At 40.6% G+C, this 19,774-nt stretch overlaps 1 protein-coding gene across 6 annotated transcripts in view; it reads left to right on the top strand.

The window, feature by feature from the left end:
* Nucleotides 1-1,126: 1,126 nt before the first annotated feature.
* The window catches only part of kcnt1 (potassium channel, subfamily T, member 1), a 75,885-nt gene continuing 57,237 nt past the window's right edge, over nucleotides 1,127-19,774 (top strand). For all 6 annotated transcript variants that reach the window (XM_036528182.1, XM_036528180.1, XM_036528178.1 and 3 more), the window contains exon 1: nucleotides 1,127-1,496. In XM_036528182.1, coding sequence (XP_036384075.1) covers nucleotides 1,348-1,496 — 149 coding nt within the window. In that variant the 5' untranslated portion in view covers nucleotides 1,127-1,347. The remainder of the gene's footprint in view (nucleotides 1,497-19,774) is intronic.

Raw genomic sequence — 19,774 nt, 5'->3', positions numbered from 1 at the left:
TGCATGCTTGTAGGTTTAATTACTATGTGGGTAGATAGCTAACAGTCAGTCACCTTAGCTGTCTAGTTAGGCTGCTAGTTGTTCAGCCAGCTGGCATAAGTTATTTAGGCAGGCAGGCAGGTCAGGCAGATGGTGCAGTGGTTCAGTCTGCACCCTGATACGACAATTAAGATCTCCAGTCTGGAATCAAACATCCTCTCACTCATGTCTCATTAACGGGGAGAGGTTGTGTGAGTGCAGTGACATCTTAGTTGCTTTTAAAATAAAATAATAAAGTGACATTAATTATTTGAGTAGAGTTTGTGCAGTTACAGAAAACAGACCCTAGAGAGCCATGACAGTAGTGCACGGACAGATACAATCTATGGGGAGACTAAAATGTGAAGCAAACACTGGTGATGTTATGACAATGTCACGTTCACGTGCTTTATCTTACAGTCAAAATATTGGGGCAAGTAGAAAATAGTTGGACAGAGTAGATTTCTGACCAAATTACCTGACCGGACCAGGCAGAAAAAAAACTTAATGTTGAACCCTGCACTATACATACATATACAAATAATAATTTATTTTGTTTCTTACATAAAAAATGGTTGCTAACAGGAGCAGCTGTCATTTACTAAAGGAATCTGTTGTCGTTCTTTGTGGACCTCTCAGTTTATATACTGAGACATGCACAGGTGTTTACACAAACGGTGGAATCTGGGTACTGCGGTCTGATAATCAATGGATTTACTTCACTGTGGATCGCACATGACAGTAATGTAATGTAATGCTTTTACAGTATATTGCACTTCGTAAGGACAGCAGCTCTAAGAATAGGAATAGTGTAAGCAACCTGCATCTTGCAACGACAGGATGTCTAATGAAGAGGGCCAAAACCCTGTAAAGAATCAACATAATTCCGATCTTAGTTTATGGTAGCCTAGTCTTTATAGAAACGAACAGTTTTATGTAATTACTGATCTACGTACGAGGATGACTGTTTGTGCTTAATGAACAAATGCGCAATATGGGATGCAATATGGGGACAGAATGTGCGATGCAGGGACAAGTCGTGGGTTGATAGCTCCATCAATGTGTCCGCCCCTTACTGCTGGAGGCAATGTGTTCGCTGCCTCTCGGCGCAATGAAGACTGCAAGGAAGGCGTCTGAGTATGAGGACTGTTCCACTGCCAGTGTCATGCAGGGATGCGCGATATGAGAAGAAGAGGAGAGGGGGGAAGAAAGGCTGGTAGTGGCTTACTATACGGGTTGCGGTGCAGTATATGTTGAACTCGGTATATGTTGAACTAGCGCGCGTTGACGGCAAGAGACAGTTACAGCTAATAACTTGAAGTCAGAGGGATGGCCGGAGCAAAGCTGACGCCGTCACCCTCTGAAATAAACCCAGACGTCATGAAAACTGTGACACAGGGGGCTCCAGAACCGACCTGGGTTAATCCGACGATGCCTACCTGGAGGCTGGACTCTTTCGGCAGCGAAGCTGGGCAAAGGTATCTCGGATCCGCATAGTGATGCATGAAAGGGGTGTTCACTCTCTAAGCTGCGGCATCCTCCGAGTGCGCTAGTTTGCAACAGTGTGTTGACCGCCAGCCGAGACCTATGCTGAAACCGTTGGTCGCTAGGTTCTTGCTATTGCTGTTACCGAATTGGCCTGTTTATTTGCAGCATACCAAGGAAAGCATATGAATATGTCATGAAATCTCTAAAATATTAATGTGCAGCAACGGATTTGCGATGCGTAAATCTGGCTGCAACATGAAACGCAAATCTGAAGGAACATCAAATCAATAAATATAAGCGGAAACTAAGGGTGCTGTTTTTTTTTTTCTTGGTGTACGAAAAAAAAGATTCCATCACAGAGCAACTGTACAACATTTGTCAGCCTACAGTCACAGAGTGTGCTGACTGCGCGCACAACATGGCACGAGCTACAGCACCACCGCATACACGCTCACACGTGGTGTCGAGCGTTGTTACACTAGATGCCTAGCTGCCAGGATCTGACATTTTTCCATTTATTTCTCTTTCATTCATCTCCGTTCATTAAATTTAAAATCCGATATATTCCGAGAAACACCCATTATGTAATATGGAGGATTCTGCAACTTTGATGGCTGAAACTGAATAATTCAGCAGTGCATTAATATTATTTCGCAAAGTGCAACCGATTCATTAACTTGCTGTGGCGGCTGAAAATGGCTTCAGTTAAACGATCATACATTGGTAATCATGTCACACGCATGTTTGCAGCCCACCGTATATTGTATGTGTCCACACTGAGTCCTTGTGCGAGTGATGCTGAAGTCGAATATATGCATATCGGTTCAGCTCGTCCGTGCTTTAAGATCCACTTGATTTACTTTTTCTGCATTGCAGTTTTTTAGGTGTGTTTGATGGTTCTGTTAGGCGCTAACACAGCTATTAATAATGGCAGAAAAACCCTTCTGCTTAGAACTGAGGGAACTATCCGCTGTACTATAGTGAGGATGAAATGAATATTCCAGTTTAGCAGCATATTGCCATACCTCTTCTAACCAGTTATTCAAACAGTCAGCCCTGTGGATTCATAAGCAAATTGTTTTACATCACATTTCTCAACAGGCAATTCTCTATAAAAATCAAGACATTGACTCATTAAATAGAAAGGAAGTGCATAGTAAGCACATTTGAACTCAGGATATATAAAATACGTAGAACCCATAAATCTGAAATAATTTTCTTCCGGAAGTGGTGTGGAGCTGCTGGTGTATGTTGCTTTCTAGGCAAGTGTTGGTGCAGCACATACAGTATGTACTTACCACAAACAGTTCCAGTTAAAAACCTTTATCAACATCCCAGAAATAGACACTGAGCTGGAATATGAAGGGGCAAATAATATTGTCAGTCATGCAGCAACACAAGGACTGAGATGGAAAATATTAAGTTGCAAATATGTAATAATGGAGTGTTTTCATTAAATACGCTTATGCATGATGGAGTATGATTTATGGTCATTAGTCTGCTCTGAATCCAAACACAGCCACTGTGGTTATTTGCTGGGAAAAGCTGTTCAAGAATAATTGTCGATCAGCATGTAAATGTAGTGTGGAGCCTGGAGCAAGAGCAGAGAGTGAATTTATCTCCGTAATACTAAAGGTATTTGCTATTAAATGTCGCTCACATGCAACTGTCAGAGGCATTGTGCATGGTAATACAAAAGTCAAGTTTAGTTTGATTTTCTGGTGCTACTTTGGGTAGGTGATGAACCTGCATTTACTCAAGATGTGTTCACATTATCACAAAACTGAGTTCAGCCTGTGAGCAATTATCGCCATAGGTCATTTGGTTTTAAGATTCCCTGCTCACACTTTAGCACCGTAGCAGCTGTCACTGGCAGGTCTGAGAGGAAATCATTTAAGATGCTGTGACAGACAGAATCAGTTCAGCAGCACTGACCGCCAATATTGATGCAGCTCAGTTGGTCTGTTCATTAGCGTTAAGTCTGCTGTAGGTTGGAAGCAGTGAAATAATCGATGAGGTGGCCACCGGCCACCAGGAGGGGAGTGTAATATATCCAGGTAAATTCAGAAGTCATGTGGCTGTGTAGTTTGGAGGTGTCGGGTCGACTGTGCTGGTTTGCAGGGCCGTTATTTGGTAGGGTCAGAGTGCATAGATTCGGATAGTTTTTTTTGGAATTGGTTTTCAGGATACTACATTAACTTCTCCATCGCAGATTTAGGCAGATTATGGTATTCATTAAGACACAAAACTTTTAGCAATAGCAACATCTGTAAACGTCATCTCAAATATGACTGATAAATATAAAACTAAATTCTTCTCTTCTGAAGTGTAGAAAATAAAAGAATCATGAATTGTGTTACTCCCTCAGTTTGTCTACATTTTAAATGTAAAAGATAATTGCCCTCTGAAGACCATCAAGCATTGGACCCTCACCACTGAAAGCAAATACTGTAAACCAATGAAACCATGATCAAGATAACTGGATTTTTTTTTTTTTTCAAAGAAAGCTTCATTGGTTTGAATACATCAGGTTTCTTCATATGCTTAACCCACTAACTGCTACTACACACAACAGATTCAACCCAATAAATTTTTCATTATAGTCAAAATAATACAGTATGGGGGATTCCCATTTAAAGCCTGGAAACCCTCTCCTCCCGAAGTAACTTCCTTTACACTGCCTGCTAAAGCGTTAAGGAGGAAATTTCCATTTATATAACTACAGCTGCTGGAGCATTATCTCCCTTCTTTATCCAGTTAGGGTTCTCTGTATCTCTCAGCCCAGAGCCACTGTCTGTGCTCTGCAGTGCAAGAAAAGGTCCTATCAGGGTGTGGTGGCCATAGACTCCACAGAAACTCAGTATGTGTATGGTGGGGGTGGGGATTGGCTGAGCCTGCTGCTCCATAAAACTTGCTGTGATTGATTTTAGTATGAAAAACTTTTCTCTGTTGCCCTTTTTGGTATTTCATACCATTGATGTTTTAGTGCTGCTGCTGTTACTACAAGTTTTCTTAATTGAAGTTCAAAAATCAAGATTTGAGAGAATTTCCAGACAATCCCTATGCATTTAATCAAACCTAGACAGACTGGTCTCATCCATGACTACGAAAAATCCCACCCACCACTCCCTCTGCTTCAGCTTTTTCTCCTTCTCCCTTTCTCTTCCCTTTTATTTTTCCTGATTATGATGTCCATACAGGGGGCTCAACAACCTTGGCCCACAGCCAGGTCCAATCCCTTTGTTGGACTCATAATGACAGTCAAACACATCATAATCATAATAAAAGTACCGCTATGATCACTGCATGCAACCTTCATGCATTGATTCCGTGGAAATTTGTATCTACTGAAACCGCCATGGCAGAAATTCCAAAATTTTTTAAAAAGTCTAAGACATACCTCAGAACACAGTAAAGTGTGCTTGCCTTGGATACAACTTACCAGCTGGGTGGCATGGATGGTGCTGAGATAGATGTTTTGGTCTACACCTCACTTGTAAGGAATGTAACTGCTGCTTCACGGGCTGACCACGAGATGGCCACATAACTTCCTGTGTTCTCTGTCTCATTTAGTTAATGTCTTACACCTGTGTTGATTGGTTATTGTTTACACTTGTGTTCCCTGTTGTTTAAGTCCTGCCATCTTTTTTCACTGTCTTGAGTTGCCATGCCTAGTGAGTGCGTGTACTATTGCACCAAGCCTGTTTTGTATCTCCCAAGTCTTGAGTAAAGGTAACTTTATTTTCTTTGAACCAAACATCTTGTGTTTTGAGTCATCTCTGCATTTACGGTTCACCCTGCTCCTTGACACATCACTGGCTTCCTGTAGATCAGCAGTAAATGCTCTATGAAACCTGAAGATGTTCCTGAGGTCTTGGACAGTCTCTCTGACAAGGCACTGGAAGTGATGGTAGCTCTTGAGCAGCTCAGATTGTTTACATGCCATTTGATCCATGCTCTGTGACAATTCTTAATAAATATAATTTGATTTACTGTTAGCAGAGTTGGATGTAACATTCATTTCTACATAATACGTGTTATGGCACAGAGAGTGTGTGCAGTTTATGCATATTCTGTTTTGAAATCCACAGATGCATAAATATGGTGTGGTCTGTTTTCATGCACAGTGCATAACATTGATACCCATCCCCAGATAATCATCATGGTATGTTTAATACAATCTTTACACACAAGAATCAATTTGCAATGGAAGGAGACAGTATCTTTAATCACAAAACAATCAGCTAAATTTCATTTTAAAGAAAACCTTTGATGTGAAATTAATTTGTTTATTCAGAATGTATTGGTTGACAAAATCAGAAAAGACCATATAAAATGCCATTACGTTAAAAATATCAGAACACCAGTCACGTACAACAGGCTGTTTTCATTATACAGTACTAACTGTGGGTCATACAGGCAGATGAAAAAGACTGGTGTCTGGAGTTAACTTGAGTTAATGAATGAATAAATCAAATTTTCATTAATGGTTTATTTTCTATACAGTGTGTTGCCTTTAAAATCAGGTTCTTTGAATAAAGGTTGTGAGTGATCCTAACCCTACTGTCTGGTCAAAACATAACTGGATCCACCATTTTCAGTCTAATGTCATTTTAAAGGGCCAGTATTTATATTATTGTTCAGCTGTGTCATGTGAGAATTCAGAATGACATATCTGGGTTCATGGGCAAGTCCTATTGTTAGAGCTCAGTATTCTCAGGTGAATATGATTCCCAAGAGTTCTTTCTTTCATGTTTAAAAAAATCACCCCTCAGTGCTGCATTTATTAAATATTCTTTCATTTGTTATTTCTCAATACCCTCTGAGTTTCTCCAGTGGGTTTATAAAAATAATCACAATGGCTGACACCCCTACATTTTTACATTCATCATAAGTGCTAATTTTTGCCATGGACCAGTACAGCTTGAGACTGTGCCTGGGTCAGGTCACTTTTGTTTTCAGACTGAGACCAAAATAACCTGATACATTTTTGTATTGCCAGTTTGAAAGACCAGTATACAAGAGCGAGATACCAAATTGTTTTCCTGTGAAAGGAATTTGTTTCCTTTGAATGTAGTATTTCCATAAAATTAGAGCAGACACAGTAAAATTGCATTGCAGAATGCCAGAGTGCTCCTGTAAGACAGACAGGATTGTAAGCATTTCAATATGTGTTTCAATTATTTTATTTCAATTAATGGTATAACACTACTAACCTCTTCACTCATTACCATTCATTTGATTAAAACAGCCTTACATGTTGATAGTTTGTCATGAGACAGGATAAAGTTAGCACATCCCCCCAACACAGTCAAGCCTTTGCTCGAGACCCAGAATGTACTTGCCCACTCGAGAAGCATGACAGTGAATTCTGTCTGACAAACACTTGCAGAAACTGTGGATGTTTGGGCCAAAGAGTGGTATATACTCTCCATCCCTCAGCCCAAGGCAAGACCAGTATACATGTTCATGTCTCAAACATACATGCATGCTTCTCCTCCTGGTTTCATGTGTTTGCCAACACTGTAAATAGAGCACCATATGGAGTGCTTGTGTGCAAAGATGATGCATGTGGAGGGGCATGTGAAGGAAAGGGGAGTGCATATCTTTATGCTAATGAATACAAGCACAATTAGAAATGAGCTGAATTTTAAGTTTTTGGCGGTGGTGGGGACAAGCTAGCTGGCAAGCAAAGTCATTAGCAAATTAGCTGAGTACTTTGCCTAGTGTTAATTAGTGCTAAAGATTAGCCTACTGTCATTGCTCACAAGCAAGGTAGCTAAGATGATGTGATGTGATGTGCCCCTATTGGATGTGGAGATGTACCCCTCTTGAAGGATACAGCTATATAAGATAGCACTCATGTCCATAGTAAGCATGAACTTCATGTGACTAGTAATGTGAGGTCAGAAAGCATTCTGTGATCTGTGGTGAGGATGTACTGGGCATTAGGCTAACCAGAGCTCAGAGTACATACCAGCTCAGAGTATGTGTAACTTATGGAACACAGTTGTTTATGGGAAAACACCCTGAATTGCATGCTTCAATTCAGGTTGCTTGCAGTTTAGAAAAAGACAGACATCTCATCTTCAAAAATCACTTGAGATGGTTGAGCAATCCTTTGATCAGGACACTTAGCCTCTTGGAACTGCATGAAAGGTACAGCTGAAGTAAATCCTTCCCATGGTACATTGCAGACTTAAAGTTTATGGGTCATTGATTTTTTTTAAAGATGTTATTTTCTTTTGCTTAACTGAGACATTTTATTTCAAATATAAAACTATTTTGTGTGCAAATGTAAGATTATTTTGCACAATGTTTGCAAAATAATCTACAAAATTTGGGGGTTTGCATATCTTAGAAGTCTGTTTATGGTTAGTGCTGAGTATCAAAAAAATATGGGGGTTGATATGTGCCAAAATGAAGTGGCAATCAAAACTGTAAAAAGTACTTGTGCATGGATTTGTGGTGAGTCATTTCCATATTGCTCCTTTGCATTGCTTTTCATGGTGGTAATTTGCATAGCTTTTTGTTCTGGTACATTTGCATAGCTTTTACTTGTTGGTGTATCTATCAGCCATTCCTCTGGGTTTGGCAGAGGGATTACACCTGTACCACCAAAGACCCCATCTCATAATTCAATGTAATTATGTTAAACACATCCAGAGATTCAGGTATCCATGAATCAAACACATATGGGGCATTTGAGGGAAAAATGAACTCATGTTTAGACAAGAAATATTTGTGTTTCTGCAAGCAAGTCAGTGATTGAGGATTTCATTTTGTATGAAGTTGTCTGGTTAAGAGGGAGTAATAAAAAGTATAACTTTTACCGATCACATACATTTACCTTTACATTTTTATCACATAGCTGACACTCTTATCTGGAAATATGTACAAGGCTACAGGGCTGTAGTGTATTTTACTACAATCATTTTGGTATCATTGTGGTATCAGTTGTATTTACAGTAATTGCTGGTGAACATAACACAGTACAGTGAAGTGCGCCATTTACAATGATAATATAATATTACTGGTGTGCCATGCTGGAAAACATATTTTTTATAATGAATAATACCTGTTCTGTTAATTACAGATTGTGATTATTCAATTGTGCAAAATCACCTAGCTTGTAAAATGTAGTTTGGTAAAGCTACCTTTTAGGGCTGTGAGACTATTGAAAGGGAACAGTACAGTTTTGTTCTGTCATCCATGTCATCAGCTTCCACTTGACTTTGCTAAAATCTTGAGTGGACACTTGATTTACAATTGTTATGGTAAATTAGCTATGCTTATTGGATGCCTTGTGCTTTTTGAGTGGTGTAAAATGATTAAATAGATTTAATGGCTGTAATGCAGCCACTGCTGAGAGCACATCTGTGCCAAGTCTGTACAAATAATATTGCACTGAAGCTTTGAAATCTATATATTGATTAAATGGATGGAGTGTGCAATTTGTTATACACATTTTAATATAGACAGCCAGTTTGAGTAGTTGCACTGCATTTATTATTGATTTTTTGGCATTCTTGTTGGCTGTTGAATTCCTGGGGTTATAGAGTTTATGGTAATGGGACATTAGCTGCATATTGGGGGGACCATTAAAAATTCAAGTGTACTTTCACCACTGCATTTAATAACCGTGACATGGGAAGGATTGTTGTTCGGCAAGCCTTCCCCATGGAAAGCCAGCTTCACGACTCCACACCAGAAATCTCCACTATTTGTTACAGATTGAGTGTTATGTAGTACTCTTAAGAAGAGATAAAGCTAGAGAGCTGACTGCTTATAGCCCATGCATGTCAGCAGTTTGTCCAGTTAGTTTCAGCTTGGTTACATGCAGTAAACCTGCACTCATTACAATGAATGTAGATTTTCCAAAAAATAAAACACTGTGAGTGCGTTAGTGGTAACATCTGAATTATGAAGGGAAATGATGGTTGTTGACCACATTTGATAAAATTCATTCCAACACTTTTCTCAAGTGCAGTTGGAAATGAACATTCATTTCTTTCATTTCATTTCATTTCATTTTTGCTTTGACTTGCTGTGGTCAACTACCTTGTTAGTAAACTTGTTGCAAGGAAGTCCCAGGAGGATGATGAAAGCTACTTCCATGTGTTCGCTACCAATAGATATCTGCAAAAGATCTAGGACCCATCCTCAGTGAGGGTGCATATCTGTGAGAAGCATTTGACAGACATACTGACCAGTAAAAGCAATTCACTGCAAAGGAGTGCCAATTTGCAATTACCTTTCTCAATGTTGTGTTTGCATTTTGGCACAAATCAACAGCAGTGTAAATCAATGCAGAAATGTCTGTCTGCAATTTCACTTTTGCAATTTCATTATAGAAAAAATCAGACTCCACAGAAAATGTGTTTGTAAAAAAAAAAGAAAGAAAGAAATGTGTGGAACTGTTATGATTAATCTTAGCTATTATGAGTTGCATCACAGCAATTTAATTTCTCTCCTTTGGAAAAAATCATGTGACATTTTGTAATTAGTTTGTATAAGAAAATTCTGATGCACAATTATATAAGACCTGCCTCCAAATGATGTTTTTTTGATTGGCATTTTTAGTTAATGTGCAAAATCTTTGAAATCTTGACCTGGTTAATTGTTGCTAGGGTTTGCGTTGCTTTCCATGAACTAACTTTGTTATTTAGTGCTGTTGTAGCTGTGTTTTATGTTTTTAGTGTTTGAGTGATATAATGCTGTTGTGATGACTTTGTGTTCTTGAAGGGGTTTGTTAAATTTAGTACTGATGTATTGATGTGTGTGTATTTTCTGGAGTTGTGTGATTTAGTGTTCCTGTTTTGATTTGGTTTATGAAGGAGCTCTCTCTATATAGCGAGGACGCTCTGTGCATTCACCAGGCCAGTCCCAAACATGGTGATTGGCTTTCACCTGGACCTCTTCAACCCCTCTCTACTGTAGAGCTGTGTTTAGACTGGAACATGGGCTTTCATGAAGTTCTCACAGTTCTCACCATGAAGATGTGCCCCCACCATTCTCTTTACTCTGCCCAGAATAGAACTTGCTGTAAGAGGTGCTTGATCTGTTCACCTTAAATCTATCCTACGCTCTTCAGTGCAGCAGTCAGGTGTCTGGTGCTCCTAGCTGCCAAATCAGGGCATATTCATGTGCACACATGCGCGCACACATACTCACATACACACACACACAAGCTCAGATGAGTGTAGGAAGGCTGATGCCGTAGTAGAGGTGATAGTGACACTGCAGAAGCTCTGGTGTTCGTGAGGGATCAGACCTTGGCAAAGCCATGTATGGCGGTTGGTGGTCCTTGATTTATGAGCCCAAGTCCTGTTGTGCTCTGGGCTGCCAACATTCTGGATGATTGGGACCAGTGCAACATTGCAGGCTCATTTCATCCATGGGAAATGTAGTTGCTCTAGCCCGCCTGCATGCAGGCTGACTTCACAGGGCTATATACCAGAAACTACAAATCCCACCCTTCCATCAATTTGCTGCAGGGATCTGAGTGGTCTGAACACAGCCCCAAATACATGAAATGAGTGGATCCTTGCAGACAGGCAAGAGGATTCTGTTGTAATGTATGTTTGGCTAAATTGATTCGAACTGGCAGATACTTCTTATTTCATGGCATATGTTTCCTAGTCCTGTTTTCCTACATCCAGGCCAAATGTCTGACAAAAATATGACATCTTCACCCTTCTGGTAATATTTTACATTAATTTATCAGTAGCGGGTTGATGTTAATTTAATGGGAGTGGGATTTCTTTCAGTTTGAGCAGAAGTATTTCAAAATGAATGGGGCTGATAGGGGTTGCTTGTTTGTATTAGCCTAGCACACTTAGGCTAACACAAAGGGTTTCCCAGGCTGATTTATAAACTGATTTATTTTGCGGTTCTGTTTTCTCCTCAGTGAGGAGTCCTATGGGTGTCATTCACTAGGCTGCTCATAATTTCCAATTTACCAAGGCTGATTAGGTAAATGGCATGAGGCCCCTCGTAGCAGTTCGTTTAGACACCCCCCGTTATAAATCGTGGTCTGCGTGTCTGAGTTTACAACAAATGTGGCCAGCGATGAAGCCAGCAAACAGCAGAGGAAGGATAAACCCCCAACCAATAGGGTGGGAAATATTTATACAAGTAGAGCAACCAAATTATGCAAGACAGCATGTGAGCATCCTACCACTGTAGCCGTAATTGGAAACAGAATAAGAGAGAGGAGGCTTCTTAATTATCAGTTTGTCAGAAAACCCCTGTGCTGAAAAGGCCTGTCAGCTCCTAAGCTGATGACATTAGACATAAATGTTTTTTTTTATAAGCATTTAGTCCAAAACAAACATCAATCCCAAACAAAAGTGTTTATTAATTGTTTATGTTTTATATTCACCATCAAGTTTTTATTTTCATATTAATTGTATTTATATTAATATTAGTATTTATTGCATTTGATTTACATTCATATTTGGTTTGTGGTTGTTTATCATGGGCCTCATTTTTAATTCTAAATGGATAAACTTACAGTTGAAGATATTTAATGTTGGAAGACAAAAATTATCATTACAGTCTAGGGGTGCAACAAATAATCGATATACTCGACTAAAATCAATGGGCAAATTAGTTGCCAATGACTTTAATTGTCAATTAGTTGGTGACATCATCGCGTGTGTTTTTAGTGCTTACTCAGAATGCTCAAACATGTAGCCTAAGCTACATTGTTTTACTGGAGCGAACAATACAGATGGCAACACCTTCACGACCAAACACCTCAAAAGTGTGGCAGCATTTCACTCTTAACCCTTTTGCACGTAACTTATTTTTTATGCTCTGTAGCGTGGTTATGTTACATAGTTCGTTATGTTTTCATTAGCGTTATTAAGCTTCTCATAGTTTTCAGTTAGCATTTGGTATATTTTTAATGTTAAATCGCTGTTTCCTCAAAGCTAAAATTAGCTAGAATTTTTCCAATCTAGTTTTATAATCGCAACGGTTTTAGCATACGCGCTAAACGGCTAATCGCACCAGTGTGACCATAAGCGCGAAAGGGTTAACTCTGCCAAGAAGGTTGTGAACGGCAACATTTGCAAACCTGACCTTGCCTGTCATTGGACCACATCAGTTATACTCGAGCATTCACAACGATCCTGTTCACATTCCAAATGTGCCCTAACTTTAGTGTTAAACCAGAGCTGGTCTCTGCTTAAACGTTGCATTGTTGTCATGGTGACGTTTATGGCTGGAGATAGTGTTGCTGCCAAGTGCCAAGTTCAGAGAACACCGGAGAATTTGATACTATGTAAGTCGCGAAAGATTTCTACAACTCGTGTCTATGCGTGCGTGCCCAATGTGGGTTGCATTTGAACTGGTGATTTTACGTTCGCGACCCATCCGAGCCTTTTGAACGGCTCTTTGGTATGGACGATTCGTTCTTTTTATCGTTGCGCCCAAATTTCGCTGCCTGCCCCAAATTCATTCAGTGTAGCATAGTGGTTAAGGAGCAGGAGTTGTAACCAAACAGTTGCTGGTTTGAGCCGAGAGGGATTTTTCCCTACCCCGATTGTTTCGTGGCAGTTACGATGTAAAGCACAAATACACAATGACATCAGGTCTTAATTCAAACGAGTTATGAGTTTGTTGGATCTCCATGGATGGCTTTCTTCAAAGGAAGCAGACTTGTACTCCCCAGCAAGCAAGTGCCCTCACTGAATTAGTCCAATCTCAAGCTAAATTTAAAAGGCAATAGATAAATAAGAGCCATTGAGTAATTGTGTGCTTTATAATCTGAATAGTCGATTATTCGTTTCAATAATGGATAGATTATTGGACTATCAAAATAGTCATTAGCTGCAGCCCTATTACAGTCTAATAGGTCCTCATTATGGTAGACCTTGTTTAAAAATTAACATTCCTAGATAGTTACCCTTTTTGATCCCAGGGAAGTCCTTTCACACATTTACACCATATTTTGCAAAGTGCAAGAGAAAAACCCATGTGCAAAAATTTCCCCCTGAAAAAAATGTCATTATTTTTTACAGTCTATTACTTTGAATAAATTTCTTCCATTTTTGTGTCTATAGTGAATTTGCATAAATACAAAGTGACTATTCCATGACCACAGATGCATGAAGCTTGTACCCAAGCATAGAAGCTAGTGTGTTCCTCATCTGAACTGCGTTTTATGCATTGTTAATAGATACTGATGGATGAAAGATAAGCTCAGCAGTAGGTTTGCGGTACTGTAGAAGCTCACTTAATAGGGAACTAAGTGTCCTTAAAAAATCCCCACATTCATCCATCTCTACTATTTGTGTCATTATGAAAGAGGGTAAGACATTGCAGCCGGCTGCAGAAATGGTCACTGTACACTCTGGAGCACAGTTCAGTGCAGCAGTAGGGAGACAGAGCTGTCAGACACTTTAAGTTACAGTGCTGGAGGTGAGATAACTGTCAGTGATCATAAATATTCTCAGGTAAACCCTACAGCGAAATCCCCATTCACTGTACCAGCAAAAGATGTTGCAAGCATTAAGGTTTGATCTGTGTAATGCACAGTCATAGCACAATGTTTCTCTGTGCCTCATCGAGCATTCAGCATACAGAAAGAGTGTCTCTCTTTCTGAAAACATTGCCTAATGAGGCCTGTTAGTGGTGCAAATGATTGCAATGTCCTCTCCCTCGTGAGAGGGGTTCCGAGGTGATCTCAAACAGTACGAGTGCACCTGACACCTGGTGCCCCCCCCCCCCCCCCCCCCCCCCCCCTTACTGTTTATCCGAGGGAAGGGGCTACGTCTTCTCTTCTTCACTCCTCTCTCCCCTCTCCTGAAGGACAGACAGGCTGACCCCAAACTGAGTCGTTATTTTGGACCCTCACTTCTCTGTTTTCTTTCTCTCTTTTTTAAATAAAGCAGTCCACAAAATTCCTTTCATTGTTGTTCCATTCACAGCAAGTACAATCATCTGGTTAAGCACCGAAACTCAGCTTTCTGAGTGTACATTTTATGTGTCATTTTGTGTAGCCCTCCCAGCCTTTCATGCCAAAGATCAGTCATGACTTTGCAGAGGAATGGGTTTTTCGCTATTCTCAGAAGTCCATGTATCTTTGTGTGTTTGCAGAGTGGCAGTGCATGATTGATTTTCCCTGAGAGAAATGGTACCCCTTTGGCTTGCATTCCGAGTGGTTTGTCCAAAGCAGCCATTTTGGTGTTGTGTTGGTGGCTGTCTGAATGCAGTGTTGTCTCGCTGCAGCTGGAACAGGCATAACTCTCAACCCTGTCTGCACCCCTGTCCTCACCTGCATGCCCCCCATCCCTGTGCCTCTTTAATGCCTTCTGTTCTTGTTCTTGTATCTGTGTCTTTGTGCCCAGGTATTTGGAGGAGTACAGTGTGGATTCCACAAACGCGCAGTAAGTCACAGCAGTCCTGTCACAGTCACCAGGGGGAGGAGGTTCTGCAAGCTCTCTCTTTTTGTTCTGAATCAGCTGAAGTCCAGGGCTTCTTTTTTAACAAGGGTTAACAATGCCACCTATCTCCCATGCAGAGGACATGGGTCTTTTTGTGCAGCTGGTGGCACGCTTTCACTTTTCAGGGACGTTGCTGTTTGCCTGGGACCCAGGTTTGGTGATACGATATTGGCTGCTTTAGTGGGGAACATTAAAGAAAGCACGCCTCATCAGTGTCTTACAGAGTTCCAGTCAATTCCATTTCAATCAAGTCAGTTCAGGAAATTAACTGAAATTCAATTATTTAATTGAGAAATAGATAATGATGGGTAAATTTCCTAATTGACTGAATTGTACTGGCTTTGCCCCGAACTCTGGTGTAGAGTTCCCCCCCCAGTTCTTCTGCATTATTTCCCCCACTTTGGCATGGTGGCCAAGGTCACATGGGTGGATTCTTTGATTTGAGTCAGTCACAAAGACCAAAGGAAGCCAGTCTGTTGTTGTTTCCGTCCAAACAGTGACAAAAGTGTTTTTTCCCCAGCCAAAAAACACCTCAGGGACATTGTGCTCTCTGGAAGTTACTGACAGAGTTACAATAACAGTTTTCAGCTGTTGTTTAGATATTCACATAAACATTATCACATGCTCATAGCAACATATGACATACACGACAACCTGACATGTATCATCTGTAATGATTATACTGGCTGTCAACATTATCTTGGCTACCATTAGCTACATGGCCACCACCCCTCCCCCATTTTTTATATTGCATAATGAGTTGCAAAGCTGATTCGCAGCCTCATATGCTACACTGATCTACATACGGTGGTACATACTTTCCTGGCTAACATATAGTTGAAATTTTGAGTTGTTGAGTTATTTTCGTGCAAGCGCAGGGCTGCTAAAACCCTTCCTTGTAAAAAATTGATTGCTTGCTGTTCATGTAGTTCTACTCTGACCCCACATTGCTACAGTGGGCAGTGGAGGGGAATGAGATGAATGATGAAAGTAACCCCATTGAGAAACTGTGCAAATGTACTGGAGAGAAATATCCTGAATTTTTTTAAAGTAAATGTTTCAAATTTCTAAGCCATTGGAGAGACCATGCTTAGACAGGAATAATAGAGAATAATATTATTAGTGGTATATTACTGGAAGGACTACCATTCCCTTCTGAGTTACTGTGATTCCTCAATAGGAATCCAGCTTTGAGAAGGGGTATGCATGAATGCATGGCTGTAGTGAAAGGCGAGACCAAGACCATTTATCCAAAAATGTAAAAGAGGTTTTATGAGAGAATTACTGACCAGACTGCTATGCCAATGACATCTAAGCCTTCTCATCACTACATATCTGTACTCATATGCCTGAGATATGTAAATCTGCTTAGTGACAAGCTTCCTTTGTACAAAGTGTTGAACAAATAAAATGTAATCTCTTACTGCTAGGCCAAATAAGAAAATGGATAAAAATTGAAAACCCACTTAAAAACAAACCCAGAAAAGACATACTGGAAATATAGGCAGCTGGAACAATACTGAAAATATAACAACCCTGCAAATAATCCTCCAAATTAAGCTGCCACCAGACGACGACAGACAATGAGCACTTCATGACGCTAATGGCTAATGAGCCTGTTTTGAGGGTACAGTATAAATTTCCATACAGTGAAACCGTAAAGGTTGCGGTTGATGGGGGTATAGTGGTACAGAAGTATCAGCCATCGGCTGAGGTTGCAGACTCCTCATTTGTACATCATAACAGGACAAAGGAAGGGGTGGAGGAGAGATGCCATGAACAGGTGATGTGCAAGGTAAGTGGTGAGTGGATTTTTATGGTTGTGGATGGGACTGGTTTGTCTAGGCTTGGTTAACTGCGTAGGGAATGTCTGAAAATTCTTCTTCTGAATCTTAGTCTGGAACTTAAGTTGGGTATTAAAGTAAAAACGTTTTATGTGTTGATTTAAATCCTAAAAGCTTCCGAAGGTGAAAAGTGTTGTAAGGAAAAACATGGCGCAATTCCGATCTTCGCAGAAAAGACTTCTTTATTTACAGGAACGGCAGTTGTCAGAAATACGTGAAAACGTACTCTGGGTTCAGCGGAGTCAATCTGACCCCGAGCACTTAGTGAAAGCATTCTTTATACTGATACAGAGCTTTGATCAGGATAGACAATAATCAAATAACTATCAATAAGGGTGGGAATACATGTGGTGAAATACCGGGGGTTTGGTAATGAGATTATTTCATCTTTGATCAGGATAGACAATAGAGTACCGGTGGTGAAATACCGGAGGTCTGGTAATTAGATTGTCTTCCCTAGCAAGAACACTTCTCAATCACCCATCGCTGGTTCCTTTAGAAGTGTCAATTGTCGCAGCAGCTAGCTGCCGCCAAAGTGATAGTTGAAGTCTATGAGCAGGACTGTGGTTACAATAAGGCCATCTTAGACAAATGAATACAGGTATTAGCATACCTTAAGCGAGAGGATCTGTGCTATCTTATGCTGCACTGAGTGAGCTGGTTTAGGGATCTAGACCAAAATCTTACAGTCCCCCCTTTGATGCTTATATGCCATGAAGCATCATCCATTCCAGGTATCCTAGTGGCGGTGCTGTCCTGCCTTAGGTTGTCATCCTTTGCACGGACAATCTTACCCGTCATTGGACCAACACCTCTTTCCACTGGATCACTCTAAGCACCACATCCTCAGGCCCGATGAAACTTTATTACAACCACAGACTGCTCACCCTAACCTTTATTCAATCATCTTCTTATAACCAGGATAGAAGACAGAACTACTCCAGCCAGGGAGACTCCTTAATAAGGCTGTTTGAAACAACAGATTTGGTGTAGGAGTGAAAAGCAGGTTATTTCCTGAATCCGAAAAAAAAAGTCACCCCACATGATGTGTTACACTGCATTGGCTCTCTCTGTAATTTGGCATTAGGGAAGACCAACACTTTCCTTTGATTTGCCAGAAGGAGGAATTGCAGAACTATCACATCCAGCGAGACTGTCTAAAACTGACATCAGAACTGTTTACGATCTGTCGTTTCAAAACAGAACACATGCAATACATCATAACACATTGGCATACAATGAGAATGATACATATACATACAGCTACTTTGAAGGACACTTCCCAAACCAGTCCTGAGAAAGCAATGTCTAAGTCTCCATCATGCATCTGATTGATCAAAGCCTTGTCTTTCTTCTCTAATTCCTGCTGCGTTTTGATAATGTGACTGTCTTTCCTTTGCATTAGTGACATAAGTACGTCATCCAACTGTGGTAATTCAAAATCAAATTCAGGAATGGTTTCAACAAATCCTAACTCTTCTTCCGGTTGGACAGACATGGTTTGCTGAGACGTATTGACATATGGGAAGTGGTAATTTCCTATTGACCAAGATGAGCTGGGTGCAATACAAAATGAAGTGGAATTAACAGGACAGAGTTGCAGACTATCATTGATGGCGATAGAAAAATGGCTCTGGGTAGTAGTAAGGCATGCTTTTTGTCCGAGCAGAACTACCCTGGTGAAATTGTTGTGGATATGTGTCAAATGTACTTCACAGGCTGCATAGTCTGTCTGGGGTACTCCACACAGTGGTTGTTTCCCAAGTGCATCACACTCACGGAAGAACCCAAACGGAGTTTTATCACAGCAATCAGTGTTCAAACTCCTCCATTCCCCTGATCGGAGTTGAGCAATGAACTTGGGAAGATCTTTCCTTTCCTTGAGACCATTTTTTTGTAATACTCCTATGCTGTCGACCTGAACAATTTTCTCAAATACCTGTTCTGTCTGAAAGATAGGTAAAGAAACAGTCAGGAGCATTGCATACATTTGTCTCATGAAACAACCAAACCGGTTGAAGCTATTTCCAGCAGAGCAGGCCCATGACTTGTCCTCTGGGTTATTAATTACAGTCTCATTCCACCATTCCAGGATCTGTATTGGTGGAATCCTATTGGTGGGTGTGGAGGGTCTTCCCCCTTGAGGAGAGAAAGGCTAATTTATTCCCTCCATCAAGGGACCATAGTCAAATGGGCTATAAAATCCAGCAGGGAGAGGTTCAATGTCATATGTGTGTGGTACACCTTCATAGAGAAGTGTCCGAGGTAGCATACAGTTAGGTTTGTACACAGTTTTCAAATTCTTGGAGCCCAGGTCCAAGGTCGACCTGGCTAATCGTGCATTAGATACCCCTTTCACCTTGCCATTCAAAAGAAGCTGAAGGGGTGTATGTGGGGTGTGAAGTGTCACTTCATTAAAGCCATAAATGTACTCAAAATGTGACATTGCCCAATGAACTGCCAAAAGGTGCCTGGTGCATGAGTCAAACGCTTTTTCTACTGGAGAGAGTATACGAGAAGCATATGCAATGGGACGCAGGTTTCCCTGAACTTCCTGCAGTAGAACTGCTGAAAGGGCAGTTCCTCTGTTGCAGCTGTCTGCAAAATGAATGGTTGCGATCGGTTTGGATTGCGCAATGCTGGAGCTTTAATTAATGCATCTTTCAATTTCTCAAATGCTGTCTGATGCTCTGGACCCCAATCTAAAGAATCAGTCTTTTTCTTTTTCCCTGAAAGAAGAGAGTTCAGAGGTTTTGCAATGTCAGCAAAGCCTTCAATGAAATCGCGACAAAACCCTACTATCCCCAAAAACGATCTTAACGCTGTCACTGATACTGGAACTGGAAGTCTCTGGATGATTTCCACCTTGTGTGGATCCGGTGTGTGCCCCCCTTTGCTTATTTTAACACCCAGATAAGTAACCTCTGATTTAAGAAGTTGGGCTTTCTTGGGATTCAATTTGATACCTGC

This window comes from Megalops cyprinoides, chromosome 5 (assembly GCF_013368585.1).
Source record: "Megalops cyprinoides isolate fMegCyp1 chromosome 5, fMegCyp1.pri, whole genome shotgun sequence".
In the NCBI taxonomy this organism is placed as follows: domain Eukaryota; kingdom Metazoa; phylum Chordata; class Actinopteri; order Elopiformes; family Megalopidae; genus Megalops; species Megalops cyprinoides.
The sequence above is the reverse complement of the archived record's forward strand: the minus strand, read 5'-3'. Positions and strand labels throughout refer to the sequence as shown.